Source organism: Eulemur rufifrons, chromosome 2, assembly GCF_041146395.1.
Source record: "Eulemur rufifrons isolate Redbay chromosome 2, OSU_ERuf_1, whole genome shotgun sequence".
NCBI classification, from domain to species: Eukaryota; Metazoa; Chordata; class Mammalia; order Primates; family Lemuridae; genus Eulemur; species Eulemur rufifrons.
The window spans coordinates 8,251,610-8,277,408 of record NC_090984.1 but is presented as its reverse complement, the minus strand read 5'-3'; the positions used below and the strand labels follow the sequence as shown (position 1 = coordinate 8,277,408).

The following is a 25,799-nucleotide window of genomic DNA, read 5'->3' as shown; positions in this document are numbered from 1 at the left end:
CAATTAATCAAAAATCCACTGACAAACCCATAATGCAGTTTGTGTTACTCGGCTGTACAAATCAACCACGTAACAGCAGTCAGATGATTCTCATCTCAGTCCAACAGAAGCAGCAATAAAATTAGAAAGTAATATTTCTTTTTAGTAATTAGATACTCAATATAACAGCACTGGGATAAAATGAAGAGAATTTATTTCAGCTTCTTGTTCAATAAACTTGTTCCTCATTTTTAGATGAGGATAAAGGTATCACAACCAAATATGGGAAACTGCTTTCTCTTTATTTAGACTTTTGGGACAAAACTTAACTTTGGTCACATATTATCTAAAAAAAAACCAGAACCAGTTTTACATGTTTTTAAATAGATAGAACTAAATGAATACAGAATTAACTTCTTCTGTAAAAACTGGCCAACTTTTATCAAAAACCTAACAAAATGTAATTCAAATTATATAAAGACTCTTGGGATCATAACATTCCAAATGTATGACAGTGTTTACTCCATCCGAATAGGTGTAGAAGTACTTGCTCTCATGTTGCTTTGGTCCAAAGAGAAGAGCTGAGTACGAGGAAACTAATCTTTTGCTAACATTAATTGTGATTGGCAGCAGAAATATCCATGATGAATAGTTCTACTATAACAAAGAATAATTAAAGAATATTTCTCATGAACATATCACAGTATCAAATTTTTATAAGAGAAAAATATGAAGGAACAAAAATGCTAAAATAGCTACCACAAACAAAAAGAAGGGTCCACCCATAACTGCATCCGAAGGGGTAAAAAGGTGAGATTAGAGGGTGGATGATGCTAATATGAAAGGAAGTTGAGTGCTGTATTTATTTCTTATTTTGTACGACTCTTACTCTTTACAAAAAGGTTATAGTCATGCCCATAAAAGTGTAACCAATGGCATTTGAAAGCAAACACTCTGTGTAATTATTTAAAAGGGCCTTTTTAAAAATTATAACACAAAGGTCTGTGCTCTATAAGCAGTCCTCCACTGTGCATCCTAACAATACGTACTTTTAATACAAAGACTAAGTGTTCGGGAGTCACGAACCACTGGATTTAACAAACATCATTTTATAGTCGCTTTTTGCATCTTTTCTGTTTTGGGATCCTCCACCTCATCAGGGTGCTCGGCAGCGTGGAGTTCTTCCGCAGATTCTCCCTTCCCTGACTCTGAATCACTTTCAGAGTCATCCGGACTTTCAGGATCAGGCGAATCATCATCATCGTCGTCACCATCTCCAGCCACGTCACCTTCTCCATCATGATCTACCTCACTGCAGCCAAGTCCACAACGTCGCCGATATCTTCCTGATAATTTACTTGTCCATACTTTGCTGATACTGAGACTCCAGTTCTTCATTAATTTTCTTGTCTTCTCCCCCGTTCGGAAGTGCGATGTTGATTTGTGGTCTCCTACAGCAAGACGACCGGTCTGTTCTTTCTTTCCTGCACCCGTCAGTCTCGAGAACTTTTGTGTTCCCTCTTCATTGCCCACGTCTGCCGCCTCCCGATTGCTAGAGCCAAGACCGTCGTCTGGGGAGGCTGAACGCTTCGCCCGGGGGGTGACACCCTCTGGCAGCGCTCACGGCTGTCGGGGTCCCGGCGGGAAACGCGAACCCACCCACGGTTCCCCTCCGCCGAGACACCGGCAGCCCGCAATCTGCCGCCGGCCCAGGCAGCGCGACTCCAGAACGCCCATATTTACAAATATTAATAAAACCTCATGCAATATAATCTCTATTAAATCCAACTATAATTTTCCTACAGTTGTCCATTATGATGAAATGGCGATTCAGGATGGTTTAGCATCAGAAAATCTATTTATATAACTGGCATTATTAAGGACTACAGAAAAATTTACATAGTTATCTCAATAGGTTGGAAACCATCATTTGATCATATCCACCACCTACTGTAATGACAAAAAAGGGCTCTCAGATGAGCCAGAAATTTAGGGAAGTAACTCAACCTGATAAAAACCACCTGTAAACAAATACACAAAAAATAATTCGGCGAAAACATGACATCTGTTACATTTTATGTTTTCATCAAGATCAAAAATGATACTCACAGGATACCCCGGGGACTGTGTGGCTGGCGCCGTGCAAGCAGGGCGAGCGGTGAGTGACGGGAGCCGCAGTCACCGGAAAGGAGCGGGAAACGCCATGTCATCAAACAGTGACACTGCACTCGGTGATCACAGTGGAGCATTCACCCCGGCTCACGGCTGCCGTGGTCCCGTGCACGCCGCCTGTTCCTGCCCCTGGCCTTGACTGCGCTCTCTCCTGCGGTTCCACCACAAATGCCCCGCGGGCCTGGGCGCTGCAGAGCCTCCTTTCTTCAACCAAGTCTCTTCCAAATTCCCTGGCGGGGCCAGTGACACCGCCGCTGTCTTTCCATGGAACTGACGATGGAAACCTGGAATTTGCTCCAAATGGCCCCTTTTCTCACAGGTCCACATACACTCAAAGGACCCGTTTATATCTCTGATCTTTTTCCTTTCTGCTCCTAATGTCATACACTAACTTAGATAACTACTGAATAGGATATTTATGACACCATGGCAACAACCATTTAATTGTTGGAGGTTAAAAAGAAAAGAACAAATACACAAAACAGGTAGCAAATGCTAGGGCTAACACAAGAATTAGTAGGAACAGAGAAAGAGCAGTGTCAGAATCCACTCAGCCACTCCAGGTGATAACTGAGGAATTCTGAACTTCATAGAGATTTTTTTCAGAACAGTACATACCACATTATTGCTGCACACAAATCTATTTCACAGTTCCTTATTGCGTTAATATAAATTTGTAGTACTTCATTAACAGTAAGTACATGAATAAATGCAAAATGGGGAATTTTTAATTTAACTATGTAGAATTAATGTTTTTAGTAGTGAATAGTGGGGTGGAGGATTACTTTAAGTGACACAACAAAATGGTGGCTCAGTTGGTTAAAATGAATTCATTATGAAAAAGGAAAGTAATAGAAAAGATAACACAAATGATTATACTTCCTGCACAAAATCAAAAGAATCAAGTTAACCCATTGCCCAGGCTACATCTTAATCGGGCCATTCTTCAATAACGGTGATTCTCTGACATACATACTTCCAAGTGTTTGCATATGGCACTCCCTTCCTTTGGACTTTCTCATCTGTTTCTGCTCTTTATTATTATAAAATCTTACTAAGCTAAAGTAACTCCTCTTTGGAAAGATCTGTTTGTGGAAAACTTTATATTCTCAGAAATAAAAATATATATAATGTACATGACATAGAAAACAGTGATACATAATATGGGAAAAATAAAATGCAGGTGGAGACATGGATTGTTGGGTTGGGTACGGGGAAAGATATTGCAACTTTAAATCAAATGTCATTTCACGCCTGTTGGAATGTCTACTATCAAAAAAAAAAAAAGCTGAGTGTTGGTGAGGATGAGGAGAAAAGGGAACATCTGTATGCTGCTGATGGGAAAATGTGCAGCTACGATGGAAAACAGTATGGAAATTCCTCAAAAAATTAAAAATAGAACTACCATAGGACCAAGTAATTCTTATTCTGGAAATGTTTCCAAAGGAATTGAAACCAGGATTTTTATTGTTTTTTTTTTTTTTTTTTTTTGAGACAGAGTCTCGCTCTGTTGCCCGGGCTAGAGTGAGTGCCGTGGCATCAGCCTAGCTCACAGCAACCTCAAACTCCTGGGCTGAAGCGATCCTCCTGTCTCAGCCTCCCGAGTAGCTGGGACTACAGGCATGCGCCACCATGCCCAGCTAATTTTTTCTATATATATATTTTAGTTGACCAGATAATTTCTTTCTATTTTTAGTAGAGACGGGATCTCGCTCTTGCTCAGGCTGGTGTCGAACTCCTGAGCTCCAGCGATCTGCCCGCCTCGGCCTCCCAGAGTGCTAGGATTACAGGTGTGAGCCACCGTGCCCGGCCCAGGATTTTTAAAAGATCTACTCTTTAACGCTCATTGCAACATTATTCACAAAAGCCAAAATATAAACAAATTATCCATTGGCAAATGAATAGATAAAGAAAATGTCACACACACATACACACACACACACACACACACACACACCCCCCACAGTGGAATCTTAGCCTTAAAAAAAGAAGGAAATCTTGCCATTTGCCCTTTGCAGCATGGCTAACCCTGGAGGACATTGTACTAGATAGAACCAGCCAGACACATGGCAAATACTATGTGACACCACAGAGATGAGGAATTTAAAACAGTCAAACTCATAGAATCAGGCAATAGAATGGTGGTTGCCAGGGGCTGGGGGCAGGGGAAATGGGCAGTAATTAGTCAAAGGATGCAAAGTTATACAAGATGAGTAAGTCCTAGAGATCCACTGTGTAGCATGGGGCCCATACTAACAATACTGTATGGAATACTTAACAAAATGCTACAAGGGTAGATCTTATGCTAACTGTTCTTATCACAAAATAATAATAGTAACAAAATAATAATAAATAAAGATAAAGGGGGAGGGAGGAAAATTTTGAAGGTGATAGTTATGCTTATGGCATAAATTGTGATGATGGTTTTATGGGTATAAACTTACCTCCAAACTCATCGATTTGTATACATTGAATATGTACAGCTTTTTCCATGTCAATCAAGCCTCAATAAATGTATTTGTTTTAAAAAAAACCAATAAGGCAGTCTGGAAAGGCTTCACAAAGAAGGTGACATTTGAAATGCAATTATTGGTGTATTTTTCATATCTCCATCCCAAATTAAAGAAGAATAAATTATAACATATATTTAAATCACCAAGTGTGAGTTGTTATTCAAAAGAACTTATGCTTGAACAAAGGTAATTTTGACTACAGTATATTTAGGATCCTCATTTCTTTGGTATAATTGATGTATTTTAAACATACAAACTACAAATACTATTCTGAAAAATAAATACAGTTGAAATAGATCAAAACTCTACAGTAACTCTTACATATACACTTAGAATGTTTTTAATGAACCATGTTTAATTTCTTGTTTGGCCTTGTCATTAGCTATAGCAAAATAATTTTGCAAACTCCCAAGATAACGTAGGTATACAGAGAGTCCACAAGAGCCATTAAAAACGCCCTGGATGATTTTATTTGTCAGCATAAAGATCAGCCAGGACGGTTGTTAAACTATTAAATAAATTAGCAAGAAGCACAGAGAAAACTCAAGACAACCAGTAATTTATCATGGATTCCCTGTGCTTTGTAGATTTGAGTTAAACGTAATGAATGGGCAGAGGGCATCTTATAGAATTATTCGGTCTGGTTTTATATCTCATCATATTGAATTTGAAATCCCAGCATATACCACGTTTATCTCTTAAGATTTTTGCAATAACCACTTCCCACTTCCAATAGTGCTTGCTGCTCTATGAGCTTAAATTGAGTAAAATAATCCCACTTTCCCTCATGTTTATCCACAATCAGGTCAGAAGGAAGCAGTTAAAAGGCAACACTAGAAAACAAAACTATTTTACCACTGAGTGGAAAAGGAATTGTTTCCTGCTTCAATGGCTACATAAGGTTCCTTGGTTTCCCATGAAAAACAAAATACTGGGTTTGGGAATATAAATTTCATACCAGTATGGGCTCTGGTGAATCCTAGCTTCACCACGTAGTAATACAATATTGGCCAAATTATTTACAATTTTTGTATCTTTATCTGTAAATGGATATAATACTATAATAGTAATTACTACATCGGTTATAGAGAGGCGTCATGGAGCGACTGTATGGAAAGCCTGGCACAGAGCAAGCTCTAGATGCATGTCGCCCTGCCTCCCCCTCCGGCCCCCTGTCCCTCCTCTTCCCTCTCCCTCCTCCCCTCTCTCCCTCCTCCTCCCTCTCCCTCTCCTCCCTCTCCCTCCTCCTCCCTCCAGAACCATCGCACAGTCACCCTGAAGACCGACTCACGGAGAAGGAACTCCTGCGCGCTCTTGACCCATACAGATGACTTGGTGGCTGTCATCTCTTCCAGTTTCTTCCCAAGAAAATACAAACTACGGAATGTTCAGAAATAGACACAGGAACTATTACAACGAATGACCTGTGTAAGCTGAGCTTGCAACCAGGTGGCTCTGCCCGCGGAACGGGCATTCTATCATCTCCTTTCAGAGACTTCAGTTTTCCAGAGGGCGAATCTTAAACTCATGCGACACCTCTCGCATGTCTAGCACGTGAGAATACTGGCCCAGATTTGGTTTTGTTTTCCCTTCCATTTGGGGGAGCAAGATACTCTAAGACCTTCAGTGGGGAATGGTCTGCTTTTTCTTTTAATTTTGAAAAACGGGAGACAGTTGTCCCTATTAAGGAGGAAAAAGGGAAAAACGACTGTGGCATTGGGCGGGCTCCTGGAGGGTGGCTTGCGACAAGGGTCTACACTGAAATGCCAACCGCAGACAGAAATGTATTTACACCTGTGATGACAACTATAAAATAACGGAGTAGCCAGGCCTAGAAATGAAAGATTATGTGCCTCATATTTAAGGAACTGAAATAAAAAAGCAAAAGCCAATGTGCAAGCCAATATAGTATCTGCCGTCTACAGGGTAAGAGAAAATTTATACTCTGGAAGTAAATATTTTTTAACTTCTACTTGGTATTTTGTGATTATGTAACTATTTGCCAAGTTTTCATTACGGATGTAATTTTTTTTTTTTTATTTTGTTAGGCTAGTACTAAAGTCTGTATATTATCAGTCTCTTGTTATAGAAATGTTTGCCAAAATATCTGCAGGCTGATCATCTGTTAAATAGGATACAGATTAATATATCACTTTGTATCAGTCAATCGGTGTCTTTATATACCTATATCTATATGTGCACGCCTGTGTGTAACCATAAACAGAGCTTGTTTTACCATAATGAACTCTATGAGGATTTTGAAAACAGGTGAAATTATTTTTCTTTCTTTAAAATCATAATTAAATATTACTAATTTTATAACATTTCATATTTTACATAACATGCTAATCCAACACTAACTTGATCTTTAATTTTTTTTAACTCATTACCAAACCATATTGTCAATAGCTAAATTGTTTAAAATCAGTGTTAACAATAAGTATACTGACATTATGTGTGTAGTCACTTGTCCAATTTTCAGCATGGGAACTGAGTGCGTGGGAAACCATAATTAACCCTGAGTTAAGCTGCATCAGTCACCTCTGACGCACAGGCACAGAGTCAGCATCTACTTTCTTTTCATGAGGAGTTTTTTTTTTTTCCCCATTCTAAATTTCTCTCCCTCAGGACCTTCTCACTCTTAATTTCCATTAGGAATTCCTCCGAAGGGATCTACGCAGTAGGGCCTCACAGAGTATTTATGGAAGATCTTTAGCAGCTAATTTAGGCTTTCCTAAAGCAGCCACGATGTTACAGGAAGGTTTTTTAATACAAAATTGATGAGGAAATGTGCACAGCTATACCTTTTTATCTATTTTTGTCTTTCTTTGCCAAGAAGAAAAATTCCAATGTGATTAATCACTGAAATATTTAAGAACACAACTCCATTTGACTAACATAAAAACTACTTTTCTAAATACAAGTTCTCTACTCAAAACTAACATTGATTTTATGCAAAACTGGGTCATTTCTACTCCTAAGATATTGCATATCTAAGTATTCCCAAATGAAATGCCTTTTCCTTTAATCCAGTTTCTGTTTTCCTTGTTCATAACCATTCAAACCCCATTTACCACCACCAATAACAACAAAACCAACCAAACATTTTGCTATTTACTCTAAATTTTATTATTCTTCTATTCACTAACTCACTGTTCTTTCAATATTTCAGTGCTCCTTCTTGTCTATTTACATTGCTTTTAACTGGAATTCCAGCATTCAATAAATACTTACTGAATGAATGAAAGAACACAAGATGTTTTGCCTGTATATAATTATATTCTACTTGATTTTTCACTCAAAATGGTAATTTCATTACATTATTACTTTTAAAACTGATTGTAATGAGTTTATAAGCCACATGGCATTGTTTAGCACCACATGGTGAAACTACCTCCTTCCCTGCTACCGGACGACTCCCAAAGTCACTGCCCTGTTAACAGGCACTGCAGGAATCTGAAATCTGTTAAACAATGAAGCTCAGGAAAATTATCTCAATTTGCTACACTCGTGAGCGTTGACAGATCGCAGGGCAATGAATTCGATTCCGCATATGGATTCAAAATACATGCCTACTGAAGGAAAACGTTATAGTCACGATACTGTAGTCATGCTGAAATGTTTCAGCTGGAGATGTTCATGCTTTGATAATTCTTAGATATTTTTATTAATATCTTCCAGTATTCAAATATGATTTCTGAAACTTTTCAAAAAAATGTCAGTGTGATTCTCAGATTGTGGATGCTTCTGCAAACCTTTGTTAACTTTCTTTGTGGAAACTGAAGCTAATCCCGACAGTTGTCTTTAAATGGCTTACAGAATGGTACTTATGTTTCACAGAAAAAAAAATGTGATTAAATGATCAAAATGCCTGCAACAAACCATTTATAGGAAGTGTGCTGTCTTCACTTTCGTTTTTCATTTCTTACACTCTTTCCTAATTAAAATGGCAACTATTGTGTGTCTCTGGGGCCCAGAAAAAATGCTCTGAAGCATCATCTTCTAACTCCTGCTTGTAACACTTTCCCAGTAGGCACTTTGTTGCAGAAATACCAATGAGTAATCGCTCTGAGGATGATGCTGTGAGGATAAATTTGATCAAGATACCAATTCTGAAGGCTGGAGCAACTGGAAGTAATTTTTCTGATGCTGACTAATGAAAAAGAAAGCAGAAGATGTATTAACTGTGCCAGATTCATTGATTTCTATTTCACAAGCAAACACAAATATGAACATTTCTGGGTTGATTAAACAGTGTTTCAGTGAGAGAACAATAACAGAGAGATCCTCCTCAGGGTAGGAGCTCTTATGTTTTTGCACCGTTTCATCTGCTTATACACAGCAGCTTGAGGTTGTGTTTAAAACTAAAAGAAGCTTAAACACAAATTTTGAATAAATTATAGGTATGAATTTGATTATTGAAATCCAGAGTAATAAACCATTAAAGTATGGTGCAATTCTTCATTGCTTACACTCTTCCTCTCGGCTAGCTCATTCCCGCACACAGCTTTGAATCTCTCCTCTGTGAAGGCATCATCTTAATTTTATCTCCCATTGCATTTGAAATCTAGCGCTGCATTTCTACCTGCTTAATAAATATGTCTTCTCTCATGTCCCACAGAGATCTCAACATCAGCATATCTCTCAAATCTCACTCATTCAAGGCCCTTCATTCCTTTAAATTGAAATACTGAATTTGTAATCAGTGGCAGGCTCTCTATTGAGTGCCTAACTACTGAAATTAAAATACTACCCTCTTGCTTCAAGACTAAAGCAGATGAGTCTGGGCTAGCAGAAGGAGCTCAGGATGAGCTTCCAGGAGTTAGCAAAGCCTTCAGAAGAGAGATAGGTGAGCACAGGTGTGCTAGGTCCCAGGCACGGACACGGGGCTAAGGCATGGATCCCTGAGACAGAACACACAACGCGGTGACTGTAACAATGTCTATATTCATTATAGGGAGTGGAGGGGGAGTAGAAAGGAATGAGGCTGGCAGGGCGGCTAGGAGCCAGTTTGTAAAGGAACCTGTATCTTCTTACTATAGAGTTAATCAACCTTGAACTGTCAGAGTGACTTCTTCCCTGGTCTATCCATTTTCAACTTCCCTACTGAGGTCTGCTTTACACACCACTGTTAACACACACTTCCTAACATGCAACTTTGATAACTTAGCTCCTCCAATGCTTTATTAAGCCCACAACATATGTATTTTCTGCAATGTGGTTCCAACTCTCTCTGCCCCTTCTGTCTACATATTTATGTACATGCTGCATACAGTCCAGACAGCCTCCTGACCCTTTCCCTGCCTCCAGTCTCCTAAAATGTTTCTGTTTGTGCTGTTCTCCAGCCTCATGATAATTTCTGTGTCCTTGGTGGTCTCTATAGTAACAGCAACAGTCACAGTAGTAGTAATAGTAGCAAAGAGCATTCAATCACATCTACAAGCTCGTCTGCATGACACTTGCCTCATGACCTCTTTATCTCCCAAAAGGTTTGCATTCACTTTTGAATATATTGAACATTTTATGACTTTCTCATATTTTGTTTTGTCTTTTAGTTACACTTTAAAATATGACACTGTAGCTTATTCATTATAAACAAAATTTCATAAGGCATCCAATGTACCATATACAACACGTTCACTGTACATGCATTGTATACCTTTGAATTAATACTCCATCAGAAAAAGGTAAACCCAAGCAATAGTCCATGAAAAAGCCTGCAGAACAGGCTTTTTGGTAGATAGAGCTGTTTCTTGCATTTTTGGTATAATAACTGGAATTTCCCCAGGGTTTCTACCAGATAACCTCTAGGAAAAATAATTTAAAAAAGCACAGGAGACAAAGATAACACCAGTATATGATATTAAATGGATTTATTGTTTAACAGATTCGAAAGTCTACATGTATATACATAATATAATTTATGATATATGTATATGTCTGTGTATATCTACATCTGTATCTATATTATAGCATCAATATCTATATCTATATCTTTAAAGAGTAAAATACAACTCAATTCAATTGCCTTAGAGTTGTTGGATAATCACACAACATAAAATTTAACAAATACTTGGCCCATCGCCTGCTGAAAGGCCGTACGACTTTGTCAGCTGTGTTAACTTTCTGTTATGCCGTGGAATGCAGAAACCCTGTGGGAACCAACCAGTTTCATATCCCCGGTGGAAACACACCAGGATGATCAGTGCTGGAATGCGGACTGTCCACTCTCATGCGTTGCGCTGCCTAAGTGGGTTGACTCAGAAAGGGAATGGACTCTTCCATGACTAAATTGCAGTAGGTAATTTGCAGACAAGCATGGAAGGATTTGTTTATCAGAACCTTGTGGTTTGTTTACAGTAATAGGAAGGATAAAGTTCATTTATTCTGTGAGAATCATTGGTCATTCTGGAAAGCCAGAGACCCTCCCGCTGCTTCTCAAATGCATATGAGAAAAAAAAGTCTCCATATATTATCAGGTACTTGGTGGTTTAAAGCCATTTTTTGGCAGGATATTATGTAGCTAAGAAGACGGGAATGGGACAGAGAAAGTAGGGAAAGAGGAGGACTTTAGCAGACGTGAAAAAGTGTTTCAAGCATAATTAGCAAGAAGTTCCACCCTTTGAGAGACCTTGTTCAATATCTTAGATACTTTACATGACTGCCAGAGGGAATAAAAAATCAATTATCACCACTATCTCATGCCCCAGCCCAAATAAACACACTGTCTCACCCCAGCCTTCCTAAAATGTAAATAAGAATGGCAGAGCGTATCACCTAGCCTCATCACCAACCCACTTTTCCTGATTTATTAATGGCTGATGTGAAATCTCTGAGAACAGGCTAATTATGTCAAGTATTCACAAGAACACACAAATTCAATCCATATACAACTAACAACTATGTGTATGTTAAATATTTTAAAATTAAGATGAATAAATGGTCTTGCAGAAATATTTTCTGTATTTTGCATTTTAAAATGATATACTGGGCCGGGCGCGGTGGCTCACGCCTGTAATCCTAGCACTCTGGGAGGCCGAGGCGGGTGGATTGCTCAAGGTCAGGAGTTCGATACCAGCCTGAGCGAGACCCCGTCTCTACTAAAAAAATAGAAAGACATTATATGGACAACTAAAAATCTATATAGAAAAAATTAGCCGGGCATGGTGGCGCATGCCTGTAGTCCCAGCTACTCGGGAGGCTGAGGCAGTAGGATCGCTTAAGCCGAGGAGTCTGAGGTTGCTGTGAGCTAGGCTGACGCCACGGCACTCACTCTAGCCTGGGCAACAAAGTGAGACTCTGTCTCAACAAAAAAAAAAAAAAAAAAAAAAAAAAATGATATACTGTTTTAGACATTTTTATTTGCCTAAAGAGAAAGTAAAAGATTAAGAGAATGGGATATACATCTCTCTCTCTCTCTATATATATATATGTATATATCTATACAAATATAATGAACTTAAAATACTTGCCAAAATACATAAAATCAGATGATTATGAAAGGGCAATATGTTAATCACACTTTAGCAGTTGGGAACAGCAACAACAAAAGATCCATGGATTTACAACAGAACAAAATAATTTTTTAAGCACCATGTTAGCTATGACAATAGCACAATGACAGATTGTTGAGCTAAGCCAGGATGTATATGACCTGCCATTTCCAATTTCCCACCAAAGCAGCTCAAACAATGTAAGAAAGATTTTTATTTTTTACTGAAGAAAATAGAAAGAGGTCTTACCCATCAATATTCAGCAATTTTTCTGAAAATGGTGGCATGGTAATAGAAAGTGGACATTATTGACCTATTTATTAACTAGGAGCAATCCACAGAGCTTGGGGAATAGAAGAAGGCTTGGTTTTGTAGGCTTGTGGGAAAATGCAATAGGGCACAGTGATTGTCACCAACTCTACTACTGTGCACTTTGACATAACCTGTAGAAAGAATGGAAACTTCTACCAACTGACTTCCTGCATCTGTCAATTTCATAGAGAGAGCAAAGGGTATTTCTGTGTTCAATATCCTCATGGTAGCCCACTGGGGAAGGAGCCGTTACGTCTGCTGCCACAGGTTGTCTGAATAAATATGGAGAATGGTGAGATTCTATACAAATGCACGTTCTCTGGCCCTCTCACACTCTCTTTTCATGGAGCTGTATTCTTAGCTTTTCTAAATTATTATTATTTTTTTGTTGTTGTTTTTTTTTTTTTTTGAGACAGAGTCTCACTCTGTTGCCCAGGCTAGAGTGAGTGCCGTGGCGTCAGCCTAGCTCACAGCAACCTCAAACTCCTGGGCTCCAGCAATCCTCCTGTCTCAGCCTCCCGAGTAGCTGGGACTACAGGCATGCACCACCATGCCCGGCTAATTTTTTCTATATTTTTAGCTGTCCATATAATTTCTTTCTATTTTTAGTAGAGATGGGGTCTCGCTCTTGCTCAGGCTGGTCTCGAACTCCTGAGCTCAAACGATCCGCCCACCTCGGCCTCCCAGAGTGCTAGGATTACAGGCGTGAGCCACCGTGCCCGGCCTTCTAAATTAAATGTTTCCAATACTGGCAAGGAAAAATATCACAGTGACTACATTGGTGCTCATTTCAATCGAATGATTTTGAGGATAGTATTCTATTTCTCCAGGTTTCCATTAACTGCAGAGAATTCACCAAACAATTATCTTTCACATTAAATAAATTCACACTTATTTCTGGTCACTGAATGCCTAACAGCTAACAAAGCACTCAGGGGAGGTATGTGTCCTTCAAAATGCAAATGGCCTCATAAGGCACCGCGCTTCTTTCCTGTTGGTGGGGTTTAGCAAAGACAGTAACTTACCTCATGCTGCCTATGGAACGTCTCTTGTGTCCCTAGCTCCAGTTATACCCAAGAATTTAACTGACGTGTCTGGCCCTGTATTTTATCTGACCAAATAAGCCAGCCTCACCTAGTGGCACATGTTATAGCAATTCTCATATATCCTTTGTCTTTCTCCATGATATCATCAATGCAATAATTTCAGTTGCTTTGATGATGAATCATAACTAAATACAAACAAGGGCGCCTCGGGCAAGATTTATATGGACACTTAGCAGGGTAAATGAATCCTTAATATCGAGGATTATGAAAATAAAAAACAAAATGAACTAGGTCTCTAGCATCATTCCATTTGGGCACATTAAAAATACATGCACATGAAACTATTCTGTATGACCCAGTAACGCTGGACACGTGTTTATTTGTCAAAATCCATAGAATGAAGCACACAAAAAGTGAACTCTAACTATGGACTTTAATGATTAATAATGATGTATCAATGCTGGCTCATCAATTGTAACACATGCAATAAATAAATAATAGGGAAAAATGCATGGAGGAGGGGATATGTAGAAACTCTCCACTATTTCTGATCAATTTTTCTATAAACCTAAAAATTCTTTAATAAAGTCCATGGGCCGGGCGCGGTGGCTCACGCCTGTAATCCTAGCACTCTGGGAGGCCGAGGTGGGCGGATCGTTTGAGCTCAGGAGTTCGAGACCAGCCTGAGCAAGAGCGAGACCCCATCTCTACTAAAAATAGAAAGAAATTATATGGACAACTAAAAATATATATAGAAAAAATTAGCCGGGCATAGTGGCGCATGCCTGTAGTCCCAGCTACTCGGGAGGCTGAGACAGGAGGATCGCTTGAGCTCAGGAGTTTGAGGTTGCTGTGAGCTAGGCTGACGCCACGGCACTCACACTAGCTTGGGCAACAGAGAGAGACTCTGTCTCACAAAAAAAAAAAAAAAAAAAATAAAGTCCATGAATTTAAAAAGTAAAAAATTAAATAAAAAAACCACACACATGTAGAAAGCGAAGGGGACAAAATATAATTTTTTTAACCCTCGTAAGTTCTTAGTAGAGGCACTCCCCTGAAAACAAAAGTCAGGAAGCTGGTGGATTGTTAGAGCTTAGGAGTTCAAGAACAGCCTGAGCAAGAGCGAGACCCCATCTCTACTAAATGTAGAAAAATTAGCCGGGCATGGTGGCACCTGCTGGTAGTCCCAGCTATTCAGGAGACTGAGGCAGAAGGATTGCTTGAGCCCAGGAGTTTGAGCTAGGATGACGCCACGGCACTCTAGCCCAGGTGACAGAGCAAGACTCTGTCTCAAAAAAAAAACAAAAACAAAATCCGTATGTGAACATGGATACTTTTATTCTTTCTTGTCCAGTTTGTATGCCTTTTCTTTTTCTTGCCTAATTACTCTGGCTAGAACATTTAAGAACTTCCGGTACTTTGTAGACAAGTACAGGCTAAGTATCCCTTATCTGAAATCCTGGGAACAGAAGAGTTTCAAGTTTCAGATCATTTTTTGGGTGGGGGGATTTTGGGATATTTGCATACACATAACTTGGACATGGGACCCGAGTCTAAACACAAAATTCATATAGGCTCCATGTACACCTTATACACTTAGCTGGAAAGTAATTTTATACATTATTTTAAGCGATTTTGTGTGTGAAACAAAGTTTGTACGTTGAATCATAAGAAAGCAAAGGTGTCCCTGTCTCAGCCGCACATGTGGACAAGCTGTGGTTGTTTGGCGTCACCATCACTCCTGACTCTACTGACAAGCAGTCACTTCCTTGTGCTTATTCACACGGAAGTATGAGCGCACGCTGCTCCAGTCCTTCAGTAAGCCCGTCACATATTTTCGTGATGTCATCTATGCACACTGTTTCTGCAATGTTAACACCCTCTTCATCATTGAGGACTATCTTTATATTTCAGAATTTCAAAGATCTGACCCAAGAAACCTGGTGTACACTCCCTAATTACACACCATGGGAGGGTCTTACTTCCCTGACTTTTTTTTTTTTTTTTTAAAGACAGAGTCTTGCTCTGTCATCCTGAGTAGAGTGCAGGGGCATCATTATAGCTCACTGCAACCTCAAACTCCTGGGTTTAAGTGATCCTCCTGCCTCAGCCTCCCGAGTAGCTGGGAATACAGGTGCACACCACCATACCTGGCTAATTTTTCTTTCTTTTTTAATTGTTTTGTAGAGATTGGATCTTGCCCTTGCTCAGGCTGTTCTCAAACTCCAGTCCTCACAGTTTGGCCTCCCAAAGTGCTAGGATTACAGGCATGAGCCCAGCCTTGTATCACTTTTGACCATAGTTTTACAAATACAGGGTATAAAAGATTCAAAATGTTTCTAGAAACTCAGGAAGACAGACAGTAAATGAGGGGAAAGAATATGATAACTTATGTTAACTACTAATTCCTTTTAAATGAAATGTTGTGTTATTCTAAATGAACTGGGTGTTAACTTGGTGGTGAAGGAATGAACTACAGGTTTTTCCCTGAAAAAAATTCAGTTTCAACTTCGGTTCGTTTGTCTTAAGTGGGATTTCCCCCTTCTTCTTTTGTGACCTTGGTTCATGAAAACTGCAAATATAAAACATGCATATATAAAAATGAGGCAGTTCTCATATCTCAAAAATTTAGGTGTTTTTCATATATAACCGTAATATCATAGCTCACATCATGAAACACAATGCTTCCAGCTACTCCTCTTGTATTAATAGAAAGCCATTAAAATTTTCCCACTTTGATGATGTCAAATATACCTCATTTTCCACTAAATTAGGACATTACTCAGTAAGTCCCTAATGCCAATCGAGATAGTGATATTAAAATCTCACTAAGTATATAAAATTTAATTGTAAGAAATAAAAGTCCCTCTTCCACGTGGAGTAGGCAATATAGAAATACATTTCACTTCGTTCGTTACACAGAGGGGACACTCACTGCCCCCTGAGACAACGTAAACATGTCAGTTTAACCTAACACGCACATCTCTGAGACGCGGCGCAAACTGGAGACCGGAGCACACGAAGAAAACCGACGCAGACACGGAAAGGACACGCAAAGTCCACACCAGCGGCAGACCCGGCCCGGAATCCATTTTTTTCCTCATCGTTATAATGAAACATTGAGCAACATGACATTATTTAAGGACCTGTTATATACACGTTTACAGTTTTAAGTGTAGCTGTGAATTTTCCTAGGTGTATAGTTACACCATCACCAAGTCGGAAAACAATCAGGTGGAGAGGAGACACGCGTCGCCCGTGTTTTTATTTCAGCATATTACAGGGGCACAAATGTTTAGGTTACATATATTGCCTTTGCCCCGCCCAAGCCAGAGCTACAAGGTGCCCATCCCCCAATGGTGCGCACCACACCCACGAGGTGTGAATATGCCCATCCCTCCCCCACCTGCCCGACACCTGGTGCATGTTGCTACCGTATGTGCACATGAGTGTCGATCAATCAATACCAACTTGATGGTGAGCACATGGGAGCTTGTTACTGGATCCTAAACCTTTAACCCCTGAGGGGGGTTACTTCCCCATCCCTTTGCCTTCGCTAGAAATTATACAAATAAAACACCATCTGCCCTATGAGTCCCTCTTATCAGATTTGATGCCACGTTTGCAGAAGTGCCTAATGACATGAAACTGGCAGTGTTCTTCCGAGTCTGATCCTTGGACAGAGCCCAGGACACGTGGTGACACATTCGGCCATCACACCAGAGACTCCATTGTTACGAGGTGTACGAGTTTGGGTAAGGCCCTGTGCGCCCTCTAAAATGGAAGGAATGATTTTGGGGAAATGGAGGAAGGATCAAATGAGATACTAACAACCACGAAATTGCATAATCTCTAAAATGGGAAGAGAAATTAGAACTAAAAAAGGGACAACGACTGGATTTCCTCTGTTCTTTGATAACACGCTAAGCTGCTACTCCCCACCTTCCACGACCTGTGCTGAAGTCTAAGCGTATGGAAATGGTACCTGCGAATAGAAAATGGATCCTGGGGATTTGTGGGTCACTGGAACACAGTGTTTCCAGCCATTCCTCTTACAGAAAGACATTACAAATTCCCCACCGTGCAGACGTCAAATATACCCCCCTTTTCACTAAATTACGCTATTACTCCAGCGATAAGCTCTGTCTGCAGCTCACCCCAACTATTCCTTGGATCACTGCCCTGAGCATCATAGCTCCTTTGGTATTTCAACCCGGACATCACAGCGGACTTGCACAGACACCACTCTGCTCATAGGAAAACACCATGATGGGCCAGCACCGTGCAGATGACCAGTCCTTCCTCAAACTAGGAAAAACTCCATTTTAAATGGTGAACGTATTGCATCACTCACTCCGTACACCAGCAAAATGACACTACCAAATATCAAAGGCAGTTTGAAATCTTGAATGACATTGAACAGATACACCACAAACACCTGTGGCCCAAAGTAATGAGAAGTCTCAAGTCCTAGGATTGCATGTCCAAACTGAAGGTGACATATTACATGCACTAAAACTTCTACCCGATGCAAAAATGAAGATGAACTACACCTGTATGTTTACCTTTAGGGGAATCATGACTGCTAATCCCCAAAACTCAGGACTGGTGATATTGCTCCCTAATGTCTACATCCACACTTGGCCAGTTCCTGAAAAGTGTTGAAGACGTATTAGATGTGGAAACAGAATGATCGGTGATGCTATCTTCACTGACGCCCCTACCCTCCGTAGAGAAGACACACACACACACACACACACACACACACTAGCTTTATTATCTCACATGTCATCATTTATTACTCTTTCCTTTAATCTCCATCCTAAATACCAAAGTGTTACCATTCATTCACCACCTCTTTTTTTCACAAAAATATAAGGACCATTATCGCAAGCATTTGTTTTTTCACACCTCTGTATTCAGAGCCTGGAGGTCCTGGATTATTTACATTTAATTCTGTATGTTTTTAGTCCACATCTAGCACAGAAAGAGTGTTGAAAAATTAGCATCAAGAGCACATTATCTGAGCAAGGCTTGACTGGAGTGATACTGTCTTTGTCCCTTCCTAGGCTTCTATTCTGACAATTTACCTAAACATGTTGGCCTCTTTATACTTATAAAGGAGATTTTTAAAAAAGCTTTATATAGTCTGCTAAGGAGTGAAATTATTTATTTTAACTGAGGTACAGACAATCCCTGATATACAATAGTTTGACTTATGATTTTTCAACTTCATGATGGTGTGAAAACAATTTGTGTTCAGTAGAAATTGTACTTCAAATTTTGAACGTTAAACTTTTCCCCGGCTAGCAGCATGTGCTACGATGCTCTCTCGTGACGCTGGGCAGCAGCAGTGAGCCGCAGCTCCCAGCTGGCCACATGATCACGACGGCAAACGACCGATGCAGAACACAGTGTTCCATAAATCATATGAGACGGTCAGCACTCTGTTATAAAATAGGCGTTGTGTTAGATGATTTTGCCCACTGTAGGCTAAGTGTTCTGAGCACGTTTAAGATAGCCTAGGCTAAGCTATGATATTCGGTAGGCTAGGTGTATTAAACGCATTCTTGACTTGTATTTTCAACTTAAGACGGGTTTATTGGGACGTACCACACAGTTAGTGGAGGGCCATCTGTGCTTTATGGAAAACAGTGTCCAATACATCACAGGAAATATTTCAGTGTTTGGATAATAAGAAAGGCAAAAACAGTTCCAGAAGACTAGAATCCAGTCTCAACTCATTGCAAATTCTTACGCTGTTAAAAAAATACATCATATACCTCAAATATTAGACCATGGTCTTCTGGACCAAGATAAAAACAAGGGCTTTCTGTGACCAAGTCTCTAAAACTGGTAAAAGAGAACACATTCCAAATCACAGAAATGACAAAAATTCTCCTTTTCCTCACTAATGAGACTGCCTAATACAGGAAGTCCTCACTTAACATAGTTGATGGGTTCTTGGAAACGGACTTAAGCGGAATGACATAGCGGATACTGTACTGTATCCCACAGGAACTTAACTCTTGTGCGTACCAATTAGCCAATGGTAAAAAGTTTCATTATTTAGTAAGTCATTTCGCTTAAAGTCGCAGTTTGCAAGAACCTACTGAGGACGTTACGTGAGGACTTACTGGACTTCTCACGAATTAGGTTTCCCTCCCCTCCATTCTTGCTGCCTTCCGGGTAAGAACTATTACGACTGCCAAGGACAGAATCAAGTTCACCCCCTCACTGCATCCAACAGAGCGAAACGTCTCACTTCCTTAAACAGCAACCGATCCACCAAAAACAAACACAGATTTGTAAGAAATTCTATTGAGAAGCCACTTAGTGATAAATGACGCAGTCATTTATGGTTTGAGGTCATATTTATTACCAGAATTTATTACACCCTCTTTGACATAAGATATGGTTCTGGTGGTCTTTGGCAAGAGATCACTCCTACAGCATGATTTAACTTTTGGTATTATGAGTGAATGAGAAATTGCTATCAAAATAAAAAGTGTAACTATATAAGCATGAAAAGTAAAATTTATATGAGAAAAAAAAGTGCCTAAAGTTGTATATTCCTGTAATACTGACTCACAATGTCGAACCAATAACTTGGCAGTTATAAATCTGATCCGATCCATAGTGCAATATTTTAATATATCTTCTCAGTAGATAAAAAAGATAATAAAATGTGCTAGTACACAAGTTGTTTAAAAATAATAAACATCTAAGAAATGTAAAGAAATTTTGTTTGAAACAAATACATACTGTGTTTAATCACATACAATTGAACATAACTGAAAATGAACTGAGGCAGCCCATTCAGCAGTGACAGGAAACACCCGCCATCTTCCTGCTATTAATACAAGGAAGGTGATTATCATCACATGAAAGTACAGGATGAGACCAGTCACAGCACAGTGTGGCAGACGAACAGGTGTGCATCTAGTTGGTTTTGACGGTACCACTGTATCTGTCATGCCGAATCAAGAACGCAGTCACTGGCTGGGCACGGTGGCTCATGCCTGTAATCCTAGCACTCTGGGAGGCCGAGGCGGGTGGATCGCTCGAGGTCAGGAATTTGAGACCAGCCTGAGCAAGAGCGAGACCCCGTCTCTACTAAAAATAGAAAGAAATTATCTGGCCAACTAAAATATATATATAGAAAAAATTAGCCGGGCATGGTGGCGCATGCCTGTAGTCCCAGCTACTCGGGAGGCTGAGGCAGGAGGATCGCTTGAGCCCAGGAGTTTGAGGTTGCTGCGAGCTAGGCTGATGCCACGGCACTCACTCTAGCCCGGGAAACAGAGCGAGACTCTGCCAAAAAAAAAAAAAAAAAAAAAAAAAAGAACGCAGTCACTACCAGTATAAACAAAGATGTTTCCTGTGCAAATTAGATCTTATACCAGTTCAATCTCTACACCAAAGGACTCAGAGCATGAGAGAATGTTCCCATCCATGACAGTCTGGATTGGCTGCCTGGTATACACACTGGGGCTTGCAGGAAAATCCAAACTGTGGATGGATCTTTGGTATGGAGCTTCTGGAGACATCTGTGGAAACCTATACCTCTAAGAAAGTGGAATTTAACTAGTTAGTGGTGGTTTTGAGGATACTCTTGATTGGCAAGACAAGGAAGCTGGAAAACAGGCTGGAAGCAGGTGTCTGAACATCCTGTATGAATCCGGCTATCTCCCTGTTTAGTGCCCTAAAACACCATACTAATTTTGGTTGAAAAAAATACATACTGTTTTTAATCACATACAATGGAACGTAACTGAAAATGAACTGAGGCAGTCCATTCAGCAGTGACAGGAAACACCTGAAATCTTCCTGCTATTAATAAAGGGAAGGTGACTACCACCTTCTTCACTTCTGCCTCTCAAATCTCACCAAAGTTAGGCAACTGGTGAATTCTAACAAGGAAACATAAAGGGAATGGATTCTGGGAAATCTAGGTCCCAACATTACCAACACTGACATAACACAATCCAGAGATCCATCTCCAACTCTAGATTTTATTGTCCTATCACAGGTCTCTTTTCTTAACTCAAAGTCAAATAATCACATAACAGCCAGAAATAATGACAAAGACTAAAGGGCTAGAGATGAAAATAATAATTTGCATAACATTATACTCTATGCTACACTTAGCATACTTATAAATTGATACCATGTATTCGTTAGCAAGGGAGATGGAATAAACTTTGTGCAAAAAACAAAAAAACCCCAAAATGTAGTTTTTCCCATAAGAAAGGTGGAATATAGACATAGGGTAAGGGATATTTAAAAACTGCCATGAGGCCGGTGAGAAAATCCCAACAGAAACTCATTTTAACAAAGACTCATTTTGCAATGGCTGATTAAGCACAGAACTATTTAAAAACTAAGTAAAAATTAAATCTACCTGCATATCAGGAATAGATTTCAATTCACCCACCTAACATGCTTCCAAATGCAATGAGAAAAAATCTATGAACTGACTTGAGAACAAAAACACTATTACACTCATATACTATTGCTTAATAAGTTCTTATAAAATTCTCACCTCAGCATTGCTTTTTGAGTAAGAATCCACAGTCCAGAGATCTACTAGAAGAATGAGTCACTGATTAAGGCAATATTTTTAGAACATTTCTTTCATGGTGTGTATTTTCTGGAGCATTCTACACCAGCTACTTTGCATCAGGCTCTTCAAATGACTAACATTTACAGGATTTCTCTACATGAAGAGTTTTCACACGAGTTTGAAAGTATCTGTTAAAACAGAAAGCTTTCTTGTATTTTTCACATTTCCAGGATTTTGATCCAGTGTGCACTGTTACATGTGAGCCAACTGAAAACTTTTCCACATGGCTGTATTCAAGAGGTTTCTCTCCACAGTGTGTTCTATTATGGCTTTGAATTGGACCAGGATAACCATGAAGGCTTTTCCACACACCATACACTTAGAGGTGTTCTCTCCGTGTGCATCCCCAGGTGCGCCAGAAAGGTTGTGCAATAACGAGTTTTCCCACATTCTTTCTTTACAGTTTCTCCCCAGTATGAGTTTTTTCATGTATTCAAATGTAACTGGAATGACTGAAGGTTTTCCCCCATTCCTTACATTCATAGGGTTTCTCTCCAGTGCGAGTTCTTTCATGTCTTCGAAAGGAACTGAACCAAATGAAAACTTTATCACACTGCTTACACTCATAGGGTTTCTCTCCAGTGTGCATTATTTCATGTATTCGAAAGGAACTGAAACTACAGAAGGCTTTCCCACAATGCCTACAGGCATAGGGTTTCTCTCTACTGTGAGATATTTCATGTATTCGAAATGAACTGGGCCAGTCAAAGGCTTTCCCACACACCTTGCATTTATAAGGTCCATCTCCAGTGTGCATTTTCATGTGTCTCCCAAGGTTTTGGGGACAAGTGAATGCTTTCTGACGTCCCTTACATTCATAGGGTTTCTCTCCATTATGAGTCCTTACATGGTATCGAAGGGAACTGGAACAACTGAAGGCTTTCGCACACTGCATACTGTCATAGGGGTTCTCTCCAGTGTGTGTTCTTTCATGGGTTCGAAATGAACTTGGAAAATTAAAGCCCTTCCCACACACCTGACACTTACAGGGTCCATCTCCAATGTGCATTTTCAAGTGCCTTCGAAGGTTCTGGGGACAACCAAATGCTTTCTGACATTTCTTACATTCGTAGGGCTTCTCTCCAGTGTGTGTTCTTTCGTGTATTCAAAATGAACAGGGAAAATTAAAGGCTTTACCACACACCTTACATTTATAAGGTTTATCTCCACTGTGAATTTTCACGTGTGTCCGAACATTTATGAGAGAAATGAAGGCTTTACCACATTCCTTACAATTATAGAGTTTCTCTCCTGTGTGAGTCCTTTCGTGATTTCGTAAGGAACTGGAATAACCAAAGGTTTTCCCACACTGCTTACAACCATAGGGTTTCTCTCCAGTGTGTGTTCTTTCAGGTATTCGAAGAGATCTGGGAAAATCAAAGGCTTTCTCACATACCTGACACTTATAAGGTCCATCTCCACTGTGCATTTTCATGTGTGTCCGAACACTTATGAGAGAAGGGAAAGCTTCACCACATTCTTTACAATTATAACATTTCTCTCTAGTGTGAATTCTTTCATGACTTTGTAAGAAACTGGAGCAACTGAAGGCTTTCCCACATTGCTGACATTTATAGGGTTTCTATCCTGTGTGATTTCTTTCATGTCTTCGAAAGGAACTGGACCAAATGAAGACTTTATCACATTGCTCACATGCATAGGGTTTCTCCCCAGTGTGTGTTATTTCATGTACTTGAAAGGAATTGAAACGAAGGAAAGCTTTCCCACAATGCTTACACACATAGAGTTTCCCTCTAGAGTGAGACTTTTCATGTATTCCAAAAGAGTGGCGATAACTGATGGTTTTTCTCCATATTCCTGACACTCATATGGTTTGTGTCCAATCTCAGCCCTGATGTGCCTATTAAGGGATGAATGACTCATGCCGACTTCTCTACACATATTGCTTTCATGTGGTTTTACTCCAGGAGAAGTTTTCTTGTTCTGAATGCAATCTGAACTCTGGCTTAAGGTGTCTCCACCTGTACTACCTTCTTTACTGTCTCAGAGTCTCTCTAGAATCTGACTTCTGTGAAAAATGAGAAGCACATTACTAAAGGTTTGTTTATAAATGACTTTATATTTATTAATAGGTATTACATATTACACTTACATTTTTAACACCATCAGGGAAAAATTGTCAACTGTCCTGTCTGAATTGTTTGAATATGCATAGACTGAATGTTCACAAGAGGACTATTATTAAAACAGTGATGTTCATATGGGTTTCTTAATAGTATTTCTAAGAGAACTATATTGCAAACATTTACTAATAATATCTATGACACATTTCAGCATATATTTTTGAAGAATATTTTCCAAGAATAAATAAATATGAAGATGGGCTCGTTTCTTTTGTTTGCTTGTTTGTACAAATTCCTGTCATTCCAAGATTCTCTCTGGGGACATTGCTTTCTCTTGTGAGTGCAAATTACCTTAAATTTCTCCTGGGATTTTCATACTGATCTTCAGTGTTCTGATCTTCCCATTTTTTTCCTAAAATGTAGATCCAGAAAAATCATTATGAATTATTACAAAATTATAGAAAAATTATTAGGCTCTAGGTTCATGGTACTCAGCAACCGTCATGTCTGATCTAACACCAAAGTATTTCCTTTCCATGTTGGAAATCATGGAATAGCACTGATGGACAAAATCACTTTTCCTCTAATAGACTAAGTGGAGGCACAATGTCATCCTCACCTAGAGAGGTCAGGTTCCTGAAGGTTTCCCACATCACATCTCTGTAGAGATTCTTCTGGGGAGAATCCAGCAAAGCCCACTCCTCCAGTGTGAAGTTCACAGCCACATCCTCAAAGGTCACTGAGTCCTGAAACAGCCCACATGTGCACAGGAGGATAGCTGAGATTCATACCATTGGGGACCTATACTGTATTCCTAAGATCATAGTATTCTGTAGTCTCCAGACATTTATTCCATGGACTTGGTCATCAGATTCTGACTCTGTCTTCTGACTCTGACTCACTTCCTCCCACACAGCAATTCTGATGCTAGAATTGAACTATCTGGTAAAGCAACAGCAGAAGAGAAACACACCTGTAGTTGTTAGGTCCAGGGAGTAAGATTTGCAGCTAGGTCACCCCTAATTTTTACCTCTTTGCACAGTGTGTCTATAGTACCTGTGATAACAAAGTCTCACTAATTCGTGTACAGAAGGGAGTTTATGTGAGTAAGCAGACCTGAGACTGCATATTCACAGAAATGCTTGTTCACAAAGCTCGACCTTTGACAGTATCTGGGATCTGGATTTGGGGAGAGACTCCACCAACCTAACAGATAAGAGAATAACTTACTGGATCAGAAACCCCAAAACTGAAACTTCCATGAGAAATAGTACAATAAAAACCTAAATTCAAATAAATGAACTGCTGAAGGCTGAGGGTGGACAAGTTTGAGAGTCAAAACTCCAGGGGACCCAGTCTAGGGGGTTCCACTAATTTGTGAAATTTATCTCCTGAAACTGTACTGGTAGTACTCACAGGGAAGATTAGAGAAAAATTGCTTCCTCCTTCTAGCAGGAGGAAGGAAAGAGTAGAAATTCTGTAACATGTCCCAAGAATTCTGTTCTTAACACAGCCAAGTGATGAGAATGAGAAGTATAGCTGACCCTTGAACACAGGTTTGAACTACGGGGGTC

The 25,799-nt window shown here is 39.7% G+C and overlaps 1 protein-coding gene and 1 pseudogene across 1 annotated transcript; both read right to left on the bottom strand.

Moving 5' to 3' along the window:
- Nucleotides 1-1,057: 1,057 nt before the first annotated feature.
- Nucleotides 1,058-6,010, bottom strand: LOC138380900 (small acidic protein pseudogene; annotated as a pseudogene).
- A 3,442-nt stretch (nucleotides 6,011-9,452) lies between these two features.
- LOC138380898 (zinc finger protein 20-like) lies at nucleotides 9,453-25,353 on the bottom strand. The gene is made up of 5 exons (XM_069465349.1): nucleotides 25,342-25,353; nucleotides 24,845-24,971; nucleotides 24,577-24,637; nucleotides 23,908-24,107; nucleotides 9,453-9,496 (listed from the first exon to the last, which is right to left on the bottom strand). The coding sequence occupies exons 1-5, from the start codon at nucleotides 25,351-25,353 to the stop codon at nucleotides 9,453-9,455; spliced, it is 444 nt and encodes a 147-aa protein (XP_069321450.1).
- Nucleotides 25,354-25,799: the final 446 nt, after the last annotated feature.

Coding starts and splice junctions, on each gene's coding strand:
- LOC138380898 (XM_069465349.1), bottom strand. Junction 24,638..24,844: donor CAGGAACCTGACCTCTCTAG/GTGAGGATGACA, acceptor TCTACATTTTAG/GAAAAAAATGGGAAGATCAG. Junction 9,497..23,907: donor TCTTTTGGAATACATGAAAA/GTCTCACTCTAG, acceptor TCTCTTCTGAAG/GCTTTGCTAACTCCTGGAAG.